We start from the raw sequence: 19965 nt of genomic DNA, 5'->3' as shown, positions 1-19965 counted from the left end.
GCACAGGTTTACTAATAAGATGATGGGAAACCTATCAGTTTATCTTACCTTTGGAGATACTAGTACACCTGTTGGTCAAACCCAGAGAAACAAGTTCACCAAGGGGAGAACTTGGTCAGCCTTGACAGTTACCCTTCAACTTGATAACCCACATCACACACCAGGTTTCTTTATGCAGCAGCTTCCTAGTGACTACCTTTCTAGACTCTGTGCAACTACCCAGCACACTTGTCTGATTTCAACAAAGATAAGCATTTTCAAAGAGAAGAGTTATTTTAAAAGTTAATTTTAAGTGCCAAAAACCAAACCTCAAACGAACCAGTAATTAAAGAAATAAAACTTTTAATTGTGAAAAGGAATACTTAGAAATAATCAGAAATGTCTCCTTTTAACTCATAAAATAAAGTATTCTGGATATACAGTATTTTTTTCCTGGATACATAACATTCCTTTTATAATTTTAGGGTGTTCCATGGTTCCCTAGGCCATGATAAGGTTCACACCTTGAACAGTTAGCAAAGATTCAATTGTTCATCAATCCTTACTTCAGTGAGCATACAGTGGAGTTGTGTGCAAGGCACTGAGAACAGTTTGAACAGCAGATGGTTGCTGCAAAAAATGAAATCTCATTTTTCCTTTTCTGAGCTATGAGACTGAAATGTTATCACTATTACCCTAAACATCTTCAAAATACTTAAGTGCAGTTTTTATCCTGCCCACCTCCCTTCACCAGGAGAAGCTACATCAAAGAGATCACAAATTACTATACCAGGAATAAAGCTTACAAATTATCTGCAGCAAATTAGAACAGCTTTCAACAAAATAGAAAACATAATCATGATCTAATACTTACTGTTCAAATTCCCTTAGCATTATTTTCCTATAATTCTCAGTAACAATTTCAATCATTAAGAATCCTAAAATGGTACTTTTTCGAATTAAAAACAGCAGTAAAGCAATTAGAAAGTAAACTTTTAAAAACAGATGTTTTGAGACTTAGGTATGAATTTATGAGCCTCAGCCTAAATATTTGGTTCTAAAAATCTCACAATTTCTAAAAGGAGAGAGAAAAGGGAGGGGTGAAAAAGGCACTTGTGCTTGTATTCAGTTTCAGAGAACAACCAAACACCAAGATTCTTACCCAAACTCCAAAGCAAGTTTTTCAAAGAGGAAGAGTGAGGAAATCCTAATCAGGTTCCAACACAGTATGAGTAAGGAAGATCTTTACATTATCATCGCTGTTATTTACTCATCTCATGTTCTCTGTCACATTATTTACTCTTCCTAGTTCAGAAGGCAGTATCTATAGCAAACACTGTCACTGTTTTTCATCTTAATTGATGATGTAAGCAAATGAAAAAGGATAAAAAACTCTATAGGCTGAAAACTTTAGCTGATTTAGGGAGCCCCAGAAGAAATCAGCCAAAACTTACTGCTTTAAGAGAACTCAAAACTTATGACTTTCCAATCTTAAGAATCTATCCCAAAACAGCATGCAGCATTTATGAAAAACCTAAATATCCCTCCCCTTTCCCTCATCCCAGTACATTAATCCTTAACATTCTTCTAAGAAACCCTCAAAATAGAGGGATATTGTCAACATCTCAGGATAAACAAACATAAACACGCATGATGCCTGTTTCTTCATGTTTTAAGCAGAAAAAAATGCATCAAAAATACTTTTTAGTATTATTTGCTCCTTTTCTTCCAAGTTAAATAAGAAATATCAGTAGTATGAATTACAGCTAAGAACTACTTTTCCACATTAACAAAAATGGAAAGTTAATCTTTCATGTCCAATACTAAGGATAATTGGAGCAAAATTCTTTTTATGGCTAAGAAAATCAGAATCACAGACAATTTTCATCAGATGGGTTTTCGAATCTCACTTATCAGAACTTGATGAGCCAGACCAAAAAAAAAAAAAAGTAACAGCTGTGTACATGTGGATAGGGCTTATCAATGTAGGAACGAGAAACTGTCTTTTTAGAGAGGTACTATTTTTGATACCACCTATGCCAGTAGATCTAATGCTCATATCAATTTCACGAATCATAAACTATGTGTTTCAAGTCCTTCAGATTAAGTACAGAAATAAAAGTAGCTGATGGGAAAGATTTTTCATAAGGAAAAGTAGGTTTTACAGGATGGGTTTTAAAAAACCTCACTGGCAACTTCTTTAAAACTATTTCAGAATAAAGATTCATGATCTGTAAAAATTGTTATGGAAGCTGCTTTGCATTACTAACATTGCTGTATTAAGCCACACCGATGAAACTCAATGTGAACTGTAAAATAGAATAAGCACAGACAGGTTTAGCTCCTTGGGAAGAAAGTACTATTTTATCTGACTTCTCACTGTTACATAAAAACTCTGTGAAGTTCAACCCTTCTGCTAAACCAAATTCTAAATTAGCATATAACAGGAGGAAAGAAGTAAGATTTGGAAAAGCTACTGTGCAATTTATAAACTGCAGAAGTGACCTCAGATTACCTGAACAGCTGTTCTTTGACCATTCTTTCTTGAAGATCAGTAGACAAAGTGACTGTACAATTCAACATACAATACCCATTTGCCTCGGGGGTTTTTTTGCAGTACTTCCCTAAGCTTATGTTTTCTTACTCATGAAAGGTCTAAAATGATGCTGAGGATATTTCAGGAAAAAAACAGGAAATAAAGAAAAATAAAGAAGTTTAAAAAAACAACTGAGAAAAGAAAAAGACATAGAATGTGAAATCCTTAAGCATGGGAAAAGGAAAGTCAAGTTTATATCAAAACCATTATATTTCAAGCACATTAAAACACACACTATTTCTCTTGACTGGATACAGTAAATTCAGCTACCAAAACAAAGTATCCTGAATCACCTCTCAACCAAATACATTCCAACAGAAAAATTATCAGCTCTGGATCAGTAGGCCCAACAAAACACTCAAAGACAAACAAAACCATGGGGTAACGTGGTTTTTCATTTAAACATTCCATGTAATTTAAACAGAGAGGAATGGAAAAGCCCAGTCACATTATGCACACACAACATCCTCCCCAAACACTCAAATTATTAAAATAGGCTATATTTTAATATATGAAAATATGTTTATATATGAAAATATATTTAATACATTTTAATATGTGAAAACACATTTTCACTTCCACCACACATGTCAGATGGGCTTGGAGGAACTACAGGTGTTTGTAACAATGTCCAAGACAGTCTCCTTGAACTATATAAGACACTTAGGACCACATACTTAGTTCCATCCTGACTTAACTTCAAAAATATCCAGTTGTTTCCAGTTAGAAGATTTCTCTACCCCAGGAAGAGAAACGCTTAATTGATCCCTCAAAAGTAATGTCTATGTTTCAGTGGTCAGCATGCAATACCTTAATACCTTTCAGAGTGCTACAGTTCCACATTAGACCTTCCATCAGCAAAACCCCAAGATCCCTCATCCTGTTTTTCTAGCCACACCTGCTCATTTTGCACTGTCTTTCATAATCTTCAGATAGCATGTTAAAACCATTGAGCTGCATCAAGAAATGACCTGACCAAATTTCAAATATCTGCTGTATTAGCTAATTTGTGACTGTGAGAGCACAGGAAAAAGGCAAAGACACACAGAAAGGAAACTGCAGCCTTAACTTACAAGATTTCAGTGTACCAGTGAGCTTGGTCTGCATTCCATGCAAGACCCTGGCTTTGAATCAGAAGTCATACATTACATAGATGCCAAGAGTTTAAAAAGAGCATGCTGCACTGGGTTTTTTACATCAGATGCATACAGTTCTTTAACAAGATATTGGTAGTTTCTCACATACCACTAACTCATTATTCAGCTAGCAAAAGTACTGGAAAATTTCTTAGCAACAGGAAAAAAAGCTCATCAATGAAGGACACACAAAGGGAAGTAGCACACACACCAAATGGCTCTGCTAGATATTAGCAGATTCTTTTATTACTTTAGAAATCTTCTAAATGCTGTCTACAGCAATCTTTTTTCTCCTGTATTAGTGACAAAATTTTCCTGTGTGGTCTGTAGAATCAATGCTTTGTTACTGTGCTGGCTCTGGCTGGGGTAATTTTGTTCGCAGTAGCTGGTATGGGGTTATATTTTGGTTTTACACGTTAAATTGTTCTCTTGATAAAGATGATTACACATGAAGCAATCTTTATGGCATGCATGTGTGTACATCCTTCTCTAAAATTAAACATGAAATGTAAACAGTGAACGTGAATGCTTTGAAGAATTTACCACCTATTCTAGCAGCTGTACAAGTAGCTGTGAGAAGACAAAGTTAAGACAACTGACACCAAACAGACCAAAGGGTATCCCATACCATACAGCATCACTCTTAGCATATAAAGCTGCTCAGAAAGAAGGAAGGCGGAAGATGCTCGGAGTGAAAGTGATGTTGTGGTGCCTGGAGTTATGCTCCCCCACTTGCAGAACTTTTGCTTTCCCCCTTGTTGATCTGCATGAGGCTCCTGTCAAACCCTTTCTCCAGCCTATCCAGCTCTCTCTGGAGGGTAGCTTGACTCTCTGGTGTATCAGCCCCTCCTCCAAGAGTGGTCTCATCAGTAAAACTGCTTGTACACCAGCACCCAGCTTGTTAATGAAGAAGTGGATGAAGGAAGGATTGGACACAGTACTGATCCTAGGGGTAGAGCAGTAGTTACAGGCCTCCAATTAGAATTTGCATGACTGATCACCACCCTCTGGGGGTGATCTTGATTTTAGTAATACACTTTGTAAATCACTGGTAACCCTATTAGGAAGAAATGCAAGCGACAGAAAGGATAGGATTGGTAATGGCATTTACTTCATTATGAACTGAGCATGAAATCCATGCACTACCCTCAGCGGTAGGCTAAGTACAGATTTACCTTCCAAATAAGGAATTGTGAAGCCTTACCTATTCTCACCTCTGAACTCCTCCTTTATCAACATGTAAATAAACAGATCTTCTTGAGAATTCAGACACTATTACATACACCAGATGCACTAACCTGATTTAAGAAAAACATACCCTTCTTACCCTGTAGCTCCTTTTGTGTGTATCCTTTATTCCTCCACAGCTGAAATGTCATTTCACTCCTTTTTAACATTGTGTTCCACTTAAACTGGCGGAGGCCAAAATACTTAAGCAATCACAAGCTACTCCACAAATGTAACTCTACAAAGCAATTTAAGAGCACAGACACTCATTTCTATTCTAATCTACACTGTGTTTTCTGACCCATGAGAGCACATGTTCAAGGAAGGTTATGTGCTTGTCAGCCACATACAATAAAAACACTGAAAACTCAAAGCATTATTTGCATTAAAGTCATCCTGACTGCACTAGTGAAAACAGGAAGAAGAATATAATTAGAGGACTACAAGAGGTTTACAACTCACAGTCTTATGGAAAATAATTATTAGGGATGTCTGAATTCCAAATATGGGGAAGAAGTCAGAATCCATTTAAAAAAAACAAGTATATTAGTTCCCCAGAAAAGCTGCTACAATCATACACAATTCTAATATAATTTTTTATTGCACTGTATTAACATCTGGTTATAAAGCTTCTGATAAAACCCCCAATTTATACAAGTGCTCCATAAGGCACAATTTACACCCAGAACAGTACAGAACACAATCAATTCTTTGATTTTCACACGTATATACAAATGATCAGCAACAAAATCTAGTAAATCTAAATAATCTTTGATGAAGGATGCTTTAATTGAAGTAGCTTATTCTCTAAGCTATCAGTTATCAAAAAAATTTGTCTTAAATCTTTCATTTAATAATTTTTACCCCTTCCTAACAACATATCTTTTAAATTTTTTTTAAGAATGAATGGCTTGCTTCCATCTATTGCTTTATAAATTTTACTTATTTTTTCTACTTCCTAGTTTTCAATTGTGTTTGAAATAATTCATTTTATTCAATTTGCACTCCACACAGCAATATGGCATTATGTAATTTTTTTATATGAAAGTTGTACAGAAAGTAGGAATGCACATCTTGCTGAAGTTTCATTTAAAATTTCAAGGTAAGAGATTTTTCTTTATGAAATTGGTCAAAAAATACATTGTGTATGTTAAAATGAAATTCATATACTTGATAAAATACTTTTTTTTTCTAGGTTTGAGCATAATGCTTACACCCTTTAGGAGGGTTATCTTTCAATTTTAATCTAAACCTGATCATGGAAAGAAATACAGAAAAACAAGACTGAACAAGAAACATTCAACAGAGCAGATGTTTATTGCCATGGCCTCTTAAAAAAAACTACAAAAAACTTTGATCACCGAATATAAAACAATCCTTGTTCCTCTTTGTTAAGGTAGCCTTATCTGCCTCCATTATTACAAGGCATTTTAATGGAATTTTTTTGAGAAAATAAATCCTTTCAATTTTGAAACTAGTCAATATACCTGAAACTATACATAAATTTGGTTCAGTGCTTTGTTAGCACAAAGAGTAAATTACCCTCTTTTTTCCTTTTTCTCTACAGGATGACATGCCTTGACAAGTACAGGCCACCATTAAGGATGATGCATTCTTTTTGTTACCTGACAGAAATATTGCAATAATCTCTGCTAAAAAATGTTAAAAGAAAATCCTGTGACACTTCTCCAAATTCTGAAGGAATGAGAAGGTAACTGAAATGCACCTCTAATATTAGGATATGAAACTCTTCTCTCAAATGTCAATAGCTGCAGTCTATTGATTCATTTAGTGCCTAATAAATACATTCATTTCCTGTAAGTATGTCTTCTGCATATTATAAACACTCACTTTTAATGGTGATCAATTTCCTTAAAGAAAACTGAAGATATATTTTGACATTTAAAAATGCATGTATTAGACTTTAACCACACCCATGAGAATTACAGCTTTAGGCCAAAAACCAACACCCAAAGATCACTACCACCAGGTGCTTCTTGGCATTCCTACAGAATGCCTGGCCAAATTGGTGGGTATCACACAGGTAATCCAGGGTGCCACAGGAACCCTCTTGACAAATCTAGCAAGGTAGAGCTGCAATAACTGCATCACTCCCTGCTACAGGCTGCTTCTGCCTTTCAGATTCCTGCTCCTCAAGAGTTGTCCTCAGGTCAAACAGACTCAAGATGATCTTCCCCACAGGGACCACCATTACTGACACTGCTTCCCTCTGCAGCACCTTAATTGTCTCCCGCCATGAAATGAGCATCAATAATTGTGTGACAGCATTACTTTGTGATAAACTTGGCCTTTGTAAGTCTTCTTGTTTCTATTCTGTATCTCCCAGCAGGCATAAGAGCGGTTCCTTGAAACTGAGACTGTTCAGCAGTCTCCTTCAATTCCACCTCCTGTGCTTTGCTGGCCTGAGGGGCACACACTACTTGTACTCTAAGCACATGTATAGTCTGCAACAGTGAACCTCAGCTTGCTTTGGTAAAATGAAACAAACACCCCCAGAAAACGCATCAACAAAAAATTAACATCATTTCAGATTTTTACTAATGGATTTTCATGAATAAAATCTAACTTAAATTTATAGCTCCTCAGAATTTCATTCCATGCCTAACTCATCAATACATTCATACCTTGCAAGACAGCATCAGATCCGCAGAGAACTCTCACGTCACTTGTGAACTTGTTTATCAGCACTAGAAACACTAATAAGAAATGCCTGGTTTTTTTTCTTTCAGCACTTTTCTTTCACCTCATCATTTATGATCCATCATTTTCCTATGTACACAAAATGTATCAGACCATATCACAGGCTTCTTTGTCACATGAAATAGATCCAGAATTTTAAAATTAAAGTTACTAGTAACAAATACATGGCTTAACTCATCTGACAAAGCAGCAGTTAATTTTTTTCCATAAGCTCAGAATTCGAATTAACTACAGAATTAACTACAGAGTATTTCAGCACTAGTGAAATAGTAGCAGATCTCCAGAGCAAATCAATTGGTGCTCAGAATCTGAACCATGTACCTGGGAGAAAAGCATCATTTCAGGCAAAATCTTTCCTGATTCTGAAAACTGAACTCCCTCCCATGAGCAGCTGTACATCCTGGGCAGATTTGCTTCAAAGGTGTTTTTATGATCCAAGTGAAAACTTCAATACAGGTACACTTAAATAAAAATTGTATTCTTTATTTTTTTGATAATTCTTTTTTCTAGTAGTCAAACTGAAGCACATTCACACCTTAATACAGGTTTTGTAATCTGTAAAAATATAAAAAGAAATTATATTTCAAGAAATCTAAAAATCTCCAAAACAGGAGGTCAAAGATGTCAGAAGGTTAAAATACATCCAGTATGGTTAAAACAGAATTTTTATATAATAAAGTCCTTGGGTGTGCTTTGAGTTACTCAGCAGCTTTGTGTACCAATCAATCCATCAATAAGAACCCAAAGAACATAATTGTAAATTGTACAATTTTTTCAAGAAGATTATAAATAAATATGAGACATTTTTCCATTAAAGAAGTTACTAGCAAATATCTTTTTAATGCCATCAGGTTTTCTAATTTAAATTCTATTATGACAGAATCATTAAAATTCCAAGCAGGCAATTCAGTCTACATGAAATGGGACATGGGACAGGCCTTTTGTGACACAATTAAGCCTGTTCCTTTCAAGGGCAACATCATAGAAGGTGAACACTAATTTTACTAATATAGTAAAGGAGGATGAATGACTGTGGGAAGGAAGGAAAGCAAAAACAAACTAAAAATGATAACTTTTTTTTTTTTTTTGCTGTGAATTTTGTCATATTTAACTTTCAATTCCTAAATAGGTTATTACAGGGACAGAAATTTGCATAAGAAGATTAAAGATTACATGAAATGACAATGACTGCTCTGCAGCTATAATGTGAACAAAGCGAAAACAGTCTTTGCAGATGCCAAATGAACTTTAAGGAAATGATTAAAAACATCTTGGTAATAGCACATGATGCATAAATTACCCCCAACACTAGGTGTCAGAGTGCATGTGCTACTTCTGAAACGACCTGAAATGTCTCCACTTTCCCATATGAAAGCCAGAATTCCATGCAAATTAAAAAGGAAAGTTCACAATACTCTTTGCTTCACTCTGAAGCACTTCTTTTAGAATACAACAAATATTTCTTATCATTTGGCAGAAGTAAAACCACCATAAAATTATAGCTCAAAGCAAAACAATTTAAATATTTTTGGAAACAGCTGCTCTTAAAAAAATTCAAATCATGTAGCTAACACGCTTTTCAACACCGCCTTATTTGGCTCAAACTGCTGGTCAGGAAGCTCTAAGTATACTATACATTGGTTTTAGTTTACACCAAGTATTAGTACCTACAGAAACTAACATCCTATTTCATAAATTCATGACAGTCTACACGTAATTGCAACATGTATATTAAAAAAACCTATACAATCAGTTTCCTGTCACCCAGTACTTTTCTTAGTACTAACAGTCACCCTTTCCATTACTTCATGTAACACATCAGAATGGAAGTAGAAAGGTTTACTAACCCCAAAGGAAGTACTCTTGAATATTAAGACTGATGCACACAAGGACAAGGTCAGTCATATGAAAAAAACAGATGCAGCCTGTGGATTTTACTGAAAGATGCCAATTAATTGCATAATTTTTGGGAAACCTGAGTAACTGAAGTAGTTGTGCACTACAACTCAGATCAACTACCAACTAGAACAATCCTAGAGGAAATACTATTATTTCCACTAATTTTTAGTTAATACTGAGTTAAGTTGATACTAACTCAAGTCAACATATTCAGGGAGGAGTGGACCCACTTCATTTGCCTCCTGAACAGAGGAAAAACAAAAGGCCTGTGGGAAGTTAGGGGTTTTCATTTTCTTTCGCTTAGAGAATTATTTCCCATTTTGTTGCTAAGAGACATTAAGACCAGGTACTTAACAGAAAAAAAAAGCTGTCCCCGGGAAGGTGTGGTTGGCTACTCTCTTATCTGATGGTTTCTCTCAAAAGGGCAGAGATACCCTAAGAATTGAGCTGGAAGTAAAGAGAGCTGGGGCAGCTGAGAGCTCCCTCTTGCTCTCTCGGCTTTGGAGAACGGTTGGAGCTGCTGCCTGGAGGGGAATTCACTGCTGCCATAGGAGCGGTAATGGTGAAATGACCAGGAATGCCATTTAGGAGTATTTTCTTCTATAAGACAGGGACTAGAAAAATTATTTGCCTATAGTTAAACAAGCCTATGGTTAAATTAAAACTTAACTCCATGAAAAGAAAATACAAAATGAAAAAAAAGGAAGGAATAAGAAACATCCTATCTTCAAAGTACGCAACAGAGAATGAAGAAGGAATGCTCTTTTACGGACTAGGTGTTCCAGTTTATTAGACAATAACTAAGATTACGTGACAATATTCTATACTATTGTTTTACATTTGCTAGAACAGGGCTGCTCTCACATTATGTACAGTCCGAAAACAGAAAAAGCATTACATATTTAAAACAAACACAGAATTAAAGAAAGAGAGAAATTTGCAAACAGATTTAAAAAAAATCCATTTTGAGCTTGACTACCCCTTATCTGTAGCTTAAACCATTTACATCAAAAAGAATTACACATCAAAATTAATGTCCTATGCTTTCTCATATAAACTACAATGAATGTAAGCAACAACTTATGTTCAATGAAGCATCAGTTTGGTAATCAGAACGATATTAACATAAAATGTGTATTTCCAATGTCCCATTCTTAAAAATTTAAAAATATATAGAATAGCTAAGTGCGGATTAAGCACAATTTTGAGAAAAAGAACATGCTTGACTTTCTTAGGATTATTAGCAGGAAAGAACTAGGACCCTGGAGTAGGTAACTAATGGTGAAATATAAATTGTCATACTTGCTAAAATTTTGTGGAACACGGGCTTGAAACCAGTCTTGAAAAAATAAATATATCAAGAATAAAAGGCTTACCCATAGTTAAGATGGAAAGATACAAGTGGAGCTAGCTTATGAATGAAACACCAGCTAAATAGATACTAACTGTAAAACTGCTGGAAGAAGTCAAGGAGACTCTTAAAACACTGATACATTTTAATACTTAGCCGTGTTTATTCCCATCCTGAAAGACTTTCTGTGATAGCTTCCTGATTAAAAAGTAAATTTTCTTCTTTCAAATTTTCATTGATGCTGAAATATCAGTACCTTTTCTTGTGTCTAACTTATTTTTGCGATATCAAATAGGGACAAAATGCAGTTGTCGTAAGTCTTCCAAAATTTCGTAAGACCTTCTCTATTGCATAAAATAATTTTTTCACTTTATAAAAGGAACGGCAATGAACTACTACTTTGAATTACATAGTAGGGAAATCCAAATGTGAAACCAAAATAAAAATATGAGGGTACTTGATAAGAAGTTGAATGCCATTCGTTCAAAATGGCAACAATTCATGGTAAGAATCAGGATGGAGAGATGTTTTAAGAGAATGTACTGCACAGAGGTGAGAAGTTAACAGAGTTTAGGAACAGAGTAAAAAAATTAATAAAAATGAAAAATCTTCTGAGAAGTTCCACAGAAGCTTATTTAAATACTAACAGAAACCTCCGAAGTTATTGTCTGTTAAATAAAGATTCTGGAATGTATGCATTACCTTAACAACAGGATTAAGCAGAACGACACCTGACTTCTTTGTAATAACTTGCTTTGTTGTGTAATGATGTTCTATAAGCTGAGGAATAGTTGGAAACCCAGTTCCTTCAAAACGATATTGATTCTGTATGGAGGCAAAAGGAAAAACTTATTTCTCTATAAGCAATAGTTGGAACAAAAAACTGCAAAAGTGCTTGACCAAACTTTCTTCATTAGTAACAATACAGAAAAAAATGGACATTTTTATAGTTATTTTAGATTCCTTTTCTGACCTACTGAATACCATTTGTACTAACTTAACTAGAATGACAGTTATGAAAATGATAAAGTAATAAATGCAAAATTACTGCATCAGTCATTTAAAGCAATACGATAAAATAACTATTTAAACTCTTAATTTAAATAGATAGGCCAGTTAAAATCAAAACTATTGTAGAGTGAAATAAAAATATTGTAAACCAGAAAAAACAACACCAACTTCTTATTTATTTCTAAAAACTACAGCAAGCAAACTAAAAAAATCTATATGATAAAATACAACAAGCGATAAAACAAACAGGAGATATGCAATACTATCCTAATCTCATCTTCCTTCCTTTATTGCCTCCTAAAATTAGCAAATCCCTGGCATAGAGTATAGAATGCATGACTGGTCTTTAAAAAGAGTATTTATCAGGAATGTCTAAAGGAGCTAGAGACAAAGGCAGGTGATACACAGGCTTCAAAGAGAAGTTGGGCAGGACCCTGCAGCTGATTGTGAAACACGATGAAGTCTCCTGCTTTCATAAGTCTCAGCAACTACAGACAGTGAGCTTTTCCCAGAAGGCAGTAACTGCCATAAGCCAGCCTGACAGTGCAACAATGAACAAGTATACTGCAATTTTAAAAACTCAGAACACAGGTGGTGATTCAAGTTTATTTACACAAATGGGCAATGAACGCCTCTACCACTGGCATGCTTTCTTTCTATCTCGAAGGGCTGAATTCCTTGCATGGTGCATTCTAAGTTCATTGTTTCCATAAGGATTAAAGTATTAACTTCCTGAAATGTGTCATTGCTGTTGGTAAAGACAGCAGGGTCTTGTCAGCTGTTTTTAACATTCACAGATCTCTATCATAAAAATGTTTCCATAGTCTGAATGTTTTGTTGTCTGTTAAATAGTGACTCAGCTTTGATTGACCACTAACACTAGATCCCATACCTTTAAAATAAGCTCCTTCATACTTCTGTGCTGATGAGCCAAAAAATCTGCTGTCCTAAGAGTCTCCACAGCACAACCACCATTATTGCCTATTATTTCCTCATTCCAGGTCCAGCCACTGCCCATCTGCTGCCATTTATGTAAAACCTTTAGAGCAGCCAGTATCCTTTCATTCTGTGTATTTACATCCAATCATGATGTTTACTAAGATCACTAACAAACAAAAATTTTTAAATCGCACAGCCTCAAATAAGCAGAAGTGAAAACAATGGTAGCCTTGAATGACAGCAATGAATTTTGATGCTTAAAGCTGAATGATGAATTAATTTATCACACACATAATTGCATCAAGATTAGCTTTTAAAATAATGGTAAAACCAGAGACAGAACACTTAAACAACTGATGGATTGCTGTCAAAACAGATGTCCTACTCTAATCTTCAGTACTTGATTAAAAAAAAAATACGGAAACCTGTCAATGATCCAAGAGTGTGGTTTGACCAGTGAGAAATCCAATTCCACGTTGTTCATACCAATGTAAACAAAGAAACAAATCCTTTGTACTAAACTCTCTTTAAACTTGCCTACAAAAATGTCCATTAATAAATCCCTCACTACATGACCTTAACACTCCCAACACCTGTTTTCTAGAGCTTAATAAGCTTTTTCCTCATTCTCAGAAAATTCACCCAACAGAAATGCATATAGTGGATTGAATGTCTTTAAGGAAAAAAGAAAGTGTTAGCTTTTATGACTGACAAGAAAATCTACTACAAATTAATCCCAAGAGCAGATCAACATAATGCTCTATTAGTAAATGTACAAGCAGGCAAATATCTCGACCTGACAATGCTGGGACTGTCCAGGACATGCAACAGTATCAGTCTTACATTTCAAATTTAACTGCTAAGTACTAAACTATGGAAAGACAGTTTCTTTTGTTTTGTTTTGCTTTGGTGGAAACCCTCCCACACACACACACAAAAGAAGAGTCAGCTTACAGGCAGGCCCTGAAGTAATAGTTGGAAATTGAACTTGAAAGTCCAACCTATCTTTCTCAAGATCTACTTGCACATACAAGGATTTGCACAAAATTATTTCAGTTAGATCACGTATATAATGTGCTTTTATTTCTCCTGGGTCAGAACAGGGTGCACCAAGCACCTTGTAAGACTCTAGGTATAGGAAATCTTACTGCTTTTATTTTCTCCTTTAGCACTCTGACATATCAAAATACTTTAAGGTCATACAATCAAACCAAAATGAACACTGATTTTGTGTTGACTTCTACAAAGAAAATTCTAGGTGAGAACTAATGAACACTCTCCAGCGTGACAAGTGTCTATAATCATTAATCCTAGAGAAGCATTGCAACCTCTGTGAATCTCAGAAAAAAATATTACTGCTTCTCAGAAGAAAAGAAACCAGGTACACAATACTGGGTTACCGCAGGCATGCTGCATCATCTGGAGATTCAGACAATGAAATTCCCTCAGTGTAATACCATTATGCAATTAAATTTGAGAATTTTTCTGTACGTGGGAAACTTTATTACAAGAGATTGAAGAGACAGCACTACTGAATCAAAACTGAGAATGATTTGCTGCAATTTCATAGTTCAAGAAAAATTTCTAGCAATGTTATGGGAACTGCCACATTTTGAGTAAGTCTAAAATTCTGCACGGTTAAAAGAAAATTACATACATTAAAAAAACCAAGCAATGTATTTAGAAGAATAAAAAACCCACACTGTATAAAGGTAGATATTACTTAATATATTGTTCATTAAGTCATCAATTTTTCCTCAGAGCATCAAGGGGGTCAATTCTGGTTCCTAGACGCATACACACTGTGCAACATCCAAAAGTGTTTGTGTTATACTGCACAAAACAATAACCACAGGACTAAAATGAAAATAGGCATCGCAAATGCAACAGGGACTTCAATTCCCATGTGTATAAAAATGAACACAGATTATTTTTTTCTGCATGGCTGTTTCAATTTTTCAGGAAGATGCAATGGATTTTTACAATCTGAACTAGAAATAGCTTAATTTACACCAACTATGAAAAGGGGTAACCAAGTAATCAATAACCAAATGAAAATACATAAATGAAGAGCAACAATTTCCAGATTTCAAAACATTTACAGAAATATCCTGGCTTTTCAGTATAAGACAAAAGATACTGAATAACCTGATACTTCATACTTTTCCTTTGTTTCCCAGAATGACCTTTACCCCCGATGTCTAATATTTCTAACAGCTTTCATATTTGCATATAAAGGCTAAACCCATTTGCTATAGTAAACTATGTAGATCCTAAATTGAATATTCAGTACTATATCAGAGACGTACATCAGCATATTGTATGATAAAGTGTCTCCGTTGTCCATCTGAAAACACAGAAAGGACATATTCACCAGGTTTCCCGTGGCTCTCTCGCACCAAGAAGTCTCCTTGCTGTTTTAACAGCTCCTGGGCTTCTATTCTTGGAATTGCACCATGATACCAGTCTTGCTCAGCCAATGGTTTCTCAGTGGTTGAGATTACATCAAAGAACTTGGGAAAAATATTGAAGAAAAATGTTACTATAATAGTACACTTTTAGATTTACTTATACATGAAAAGTAGCACAAACAATAATAATTTCTGTTTTACGTATCAAAATTATGCATTTTTATTAACCAACAAGATCAAGGGTCTTACAGTTCTTACACTTGCCTATAAGCATGTTGATCACTTTCTTTTCTGTTTACCTGAAAAATCAATATATCAAAAGCAGAAGTTTCAGGAATCATCTATAAACCATGCAAGATTTTTTATCAGGCTTGCTCTTTTTCGTAAGCCATACTGACCAACTCTTTCTCACACATTCTGACACGCTGTTAACAACTGAAAATAATTCATTTCTCTATCCAGACAGAAACTTCTCAGACACAAAACCATAATACATTGATTCATACAAAGCACTTGGATTGGATAAACTGTTTTCACAGAATTTATCAATTGCATCCCAAATCAATTAACAATTAAGAGCCTTTTTTCCAAGTACATACCTTGTAGTGCAGAGCACACACTTGGGTGTAGTGTCCCTATGAACTCCACCATAAGACACAAAGATTTTAAGGAATTGTTTTCGCTATATGGAATTGGCTGCAAATGGAAGCTAGCTATAAGTGGAAGCTAATGAGTTTTAATCTATGATTTCATACATTAATTTTAACAAGCCTACATTATTTAACAAAACACCGAATAAAACTTTATATTTCGTCACTGATCACTTCAGACTTATTTCTTATGGGTAGGAAGGCAAGCCTTCATTTAAGCTGCAATTCAAAAGCAATGCCAGAGGTCATAAGACATTCTCTCACAGCCAGAGTGGTAAAGCTCTGAACAATGCAACACAGTGCACACTGTGAGAAGAACAGGTATGTGAATGTTTCCCAGCATCCTGAATTGCACCTAGGTAACTAACAGTATAGAGATCTACATCTCAGTGAACCACAATCAAACAGATGCAAGCAAAGCAATGCCATTCTGAATTAACCACTGCTATTGCTCTGCCCTGATAACACCCCAGGCTGGAGGCCATCTGTACATTTAAAATCCTTCTCAGAAGATACTTAGATTACAATACTTCACCTAGTCCAAAAACCACTAGGAATGGTCTCAGACTCTGAGAGTGAAAATGAGCTGACCCAAGGATGGGAAACTACACAGGAATTCTTGTTTCCAAAAATCTGCAATTCTTTAGTACTTGCATACATTTTTTAGCTGTTAAAAAATATCTTTGTTGGCTTCTGGTTGCCTAAGTTATACCTCAAAGGACTAGTTTAGTCCTTTGTCAGGATCCTTAGTCAGGATCTTGAAGGAAAACTGGGGAACATATGTAAGAACCTGACAAACCCTTGTGTTCTCAGGTATCAACAGACACAGAGAGAATCATCATGGATGAAATTCTCATCAAGGAGAATTTCAGACCTGAGATTTGAAACAAGCACTATAACCAATAGGCAGATCACTAGAAAGAGTGTGCTCTGTTACAGAGGCAGAGATAGGAAGCACTATGTAAAAAATAACTACAGCTTGAACACAAATTGCACTCAGCTTTTAGAGGCAAAAGCTGTACTCCAAGGTTATGTGTTTATCAGCACAATGAACTGCTAAAAAGCAGAGATATTGACTGGCCAAGAAGGTAGTCATATCTTTCAATTTCATCAACAGTTAAAAAACATCCCATGTTCACTGTTGTTAAATGACATGATGACATTTTCTTTCACAAATTTCTAAAAGCAAGAGAAAAGGTTTAAAAATTTTAGACAATGTTATTTACTTAAACATTTATTTCAAGTAAATATTTTATTTATTTATTTATTTATTTATTTATTCAAAGATCCTGAGCTTGACTCGAAAGAAAACCTAGATCTCTTATGTTCAGAGCAGCAAACCCTTTAACAGGAGCAGATTCCTACTTGAGAGGGAGTGCTCCTAAGGATAAAAGGACAGTACAGGGTTACTAATCTACTTCATGGCCTTCATGAAAGAAAGTTAAAAAAAACCCAGCCTGATATGCAATTTATTTTAGAGCTTAAAAAAAAAGCCACCAGATTGTAACATCTGCATATGTACAAGCCAGGTGCAGGCTGAGGCACCATTCAGACAATCAGTATCAAATCCCAAAACAAAGCATCTTAAGAGCCTTTATGACAGAGAGAATTTATGGAAAGAAAACAGAGCATTTTAGACATAGATAACAACGGTGTTGTCTATAACTCTATCATAAATTTTCCCTCTCTTTGAAATTTGATTGAAGTATTATTTATTACTTCAGAAATAAAGAGTGGAAATTCCACTGAGTTTTCTCTGTTGATTGTCCTTCACTTTACCTTACCTTTACTTTTTATTACATTAAGATGGTTTTTCTGATGAAGTAAGCGGCAATTATTTTTGTCTTGAGAGTTATTAAAATCACATTATTTTTATGAACAAGTCTTCTGATTCCAACATGTTTTCCCTGTGATATAACATTGACCCTAACTGGCTATAGAATCAAACATGGCTGAAAGCCCAGGAAAAAAGAGCACCAATGCAGGATATATAGCTACTTCAATATGGATTTCAACTCAGTTTACAACTATTAGTACTAATATTTCTACTGTATTTTATAGTTAGAATTAGATGATAGATTAGTCTTTGAGGAAGACAGAGGAGGAAAAAAAAAAAACCTACCTGCAAAAAATGAAATTCCCACCTATTTTCTTTAAACTCTACTTAAATATCAGCCAGCAAGTTAATACGACAAGTTTATATTCTAGGGCTTAATGTTTTACAATCTCATTTGGGGGATGGATCTCTTGTTCATTTGTATGTATACTAATGGAAACACCCAATGACTCAATAGCCTAAAGGAAGAAATGCTGCTTCTAGGATTTTTGTTGTTAATTTTACTGGAAGGTAACAATAATTAACCCAACTATGCAGAAAGTAAGGAACTCACACTGCAAATTTCAACTCTCCCTCTCCCCAAATTTATTTTTTTTTTTTTTTTGCCTATCTTTAATATTTCCATTGCCCTTTAAGATCTCCATTTATTGCCATATTTCACTCATGGATTGTTGAGTGGGGCTGGGGGGGGGTATTCTTATATATTTAATTACACTTTTTCTTCTACAAGGAGATGGCCTCATGCATTTAATCATGCTCCTCATAGATCTAGTACTGTCCTCTTCCCTTATACTGAGCCCCTTTCTCTCTCCCTGCTTAACAATCCATTAAAACACATGCTCTTCTCAAATAGTAAAAAGAAGCAGTCCTCAGCTGCTTCCCTTATTTCAAGAAAAAAACTGAGCAAACTGAGCAGGATGTTATTTCTAACTCAAAAAAATGGTATATTATTCCTGCACTTGCACTAACAATTAAATAAAAATAATAATGGGGGTAATATTTTATTACACTAATTGCATGCTCAATATTGTATTTTTGTATATATTCTGAATACAAATGTTCAGTAATCCCCTATTTCCCATCTCTGAGCAAACAAAACATTTTCTCAAGGTATTTTTCCTCTTACAGTGTAAAAGAGTAGCACTGACACAAATGAAAATGTAAAGCAATAAATTTAAGTTGATAATTTGAGACAATACCCTATGGAATATTTCATCTCTTCATACCTGGCTCATTCCCACATGCTAATAGTACACCATCTGAAGCAAGCAGTAATTCCACCTATTACCCTATAAACAGTTAAAAAAATCTTACAAACAAAAGTAGATGTTTATGTCAAGCTCAAATGTCTCTTATAAAAAAAAAAATATGTAGAAAGGCAGAAGCTGGCATTCATGATGCAATTTGTTCAGACTCTTCATTCAGATTATTCACAGCATTTCATTACTGGTACATGGAAGTTACCCCCACTGTTGTGTTTCTTCTCCTTATTTGATTAAACTTACATCTCTTGCTGTTATAGAAAATTGGCTTGCATTTTATCCAAAAAAAACCATCTGAATCCTTAGACCTGGTCCTTTCTCTTCAAATGACACTTTTTTTCCTGTATTACCTTCTCATTCTGAAATTCATAGAATTTCAATGTCAACACAGAAAAACTCCTGCCTGCTTTTAGAATAGCACAGTTTCCCCATGACTTTTTCCAGGTGACATACAAAAAATTAGTCTTCTCAAATTCATACAAACAAAATTTAATTTATTCCACCAATTAAAAATACTGGACAGTGTTTATAATATAGCACCACATTGAAATAATGATATTTTTCCATTTCTAAAGTTTTAATATATTTAAAAATTAAATACTTAGAAATACTTTATAAACTTTAAATGCTTAAAACCAATAATTTGAAAACAGGTGGGTAAGATCACATTTTAGACTAGACTATATGCGAAGATCGGTACCAGTCCTTTTCCAAATCTGCTTTGGTATCCTTTTTGTACTGGTCTATTTAAAAAAAAATTAATTTAATGGATGTTAATATTACTTTAGAATACACATTCAATAATTGTGGTATTGTCCACAAAGGTCCCAGGATGAGGGAAGAGACAAGAAAGTTGACTCCATGTATCAGAAAGCTTGATTTATTATTTTATGATAGATAATATATTAAAACTATCAGAAGAAGGGATTTCATCAGAAGGCTAAGC

General features: G+C 34.8%; 1 protein-coding gene across 3 annotated transcripts in view; it reads right to left on the bottom strand.

Moving 5' to 3' along the window:
* The window catches only part of FER (FER tyrosine kinase), a 158672-nt gene that overhangs the window by 59952 nt on the left and 78755 nt on the right, over nt 1-19965 (bottom strand). For 2 of the 3 annotated variants that reach the window (XM_059837047.1, XM_059837048.1), the window contains 2 exons: nt 15169-15372; nt 11612-11734 (listed from right to left, as the gene is read on the bottom strand). In XM_059837047.1, the coding sequence (XP_059693030.1) occupies nt 11612-11734; nt 15169-15372 (327 nt within the window). The remainder of the gene's footprint in view (nt 1-11611; nt 11735-15168; nt 15373-19965) is intronic. The other variant, XM_059837049.1, reaches the window with a different exon arrangement.

Source organism: Haemorhous mexicanus, chromosome Z (assembly GCF_027477595.1).
Source record: "Haemorhous mexicanus isolate bHaeMex1 chromosome Z, bHaeMex1.pri, whole genome shotgun sequence".
NCBI lineage: Eukaryota > Metazoa > Chordata > Aves > Passeriformes > Fringillidae > Haemorhous > Haemorhous mexicanus.
The sequence above is the reverse complement of the archived record's forward strand: the minus strand, read 5'-3'. Positions and strand labels throughout refer to the sequence as shown.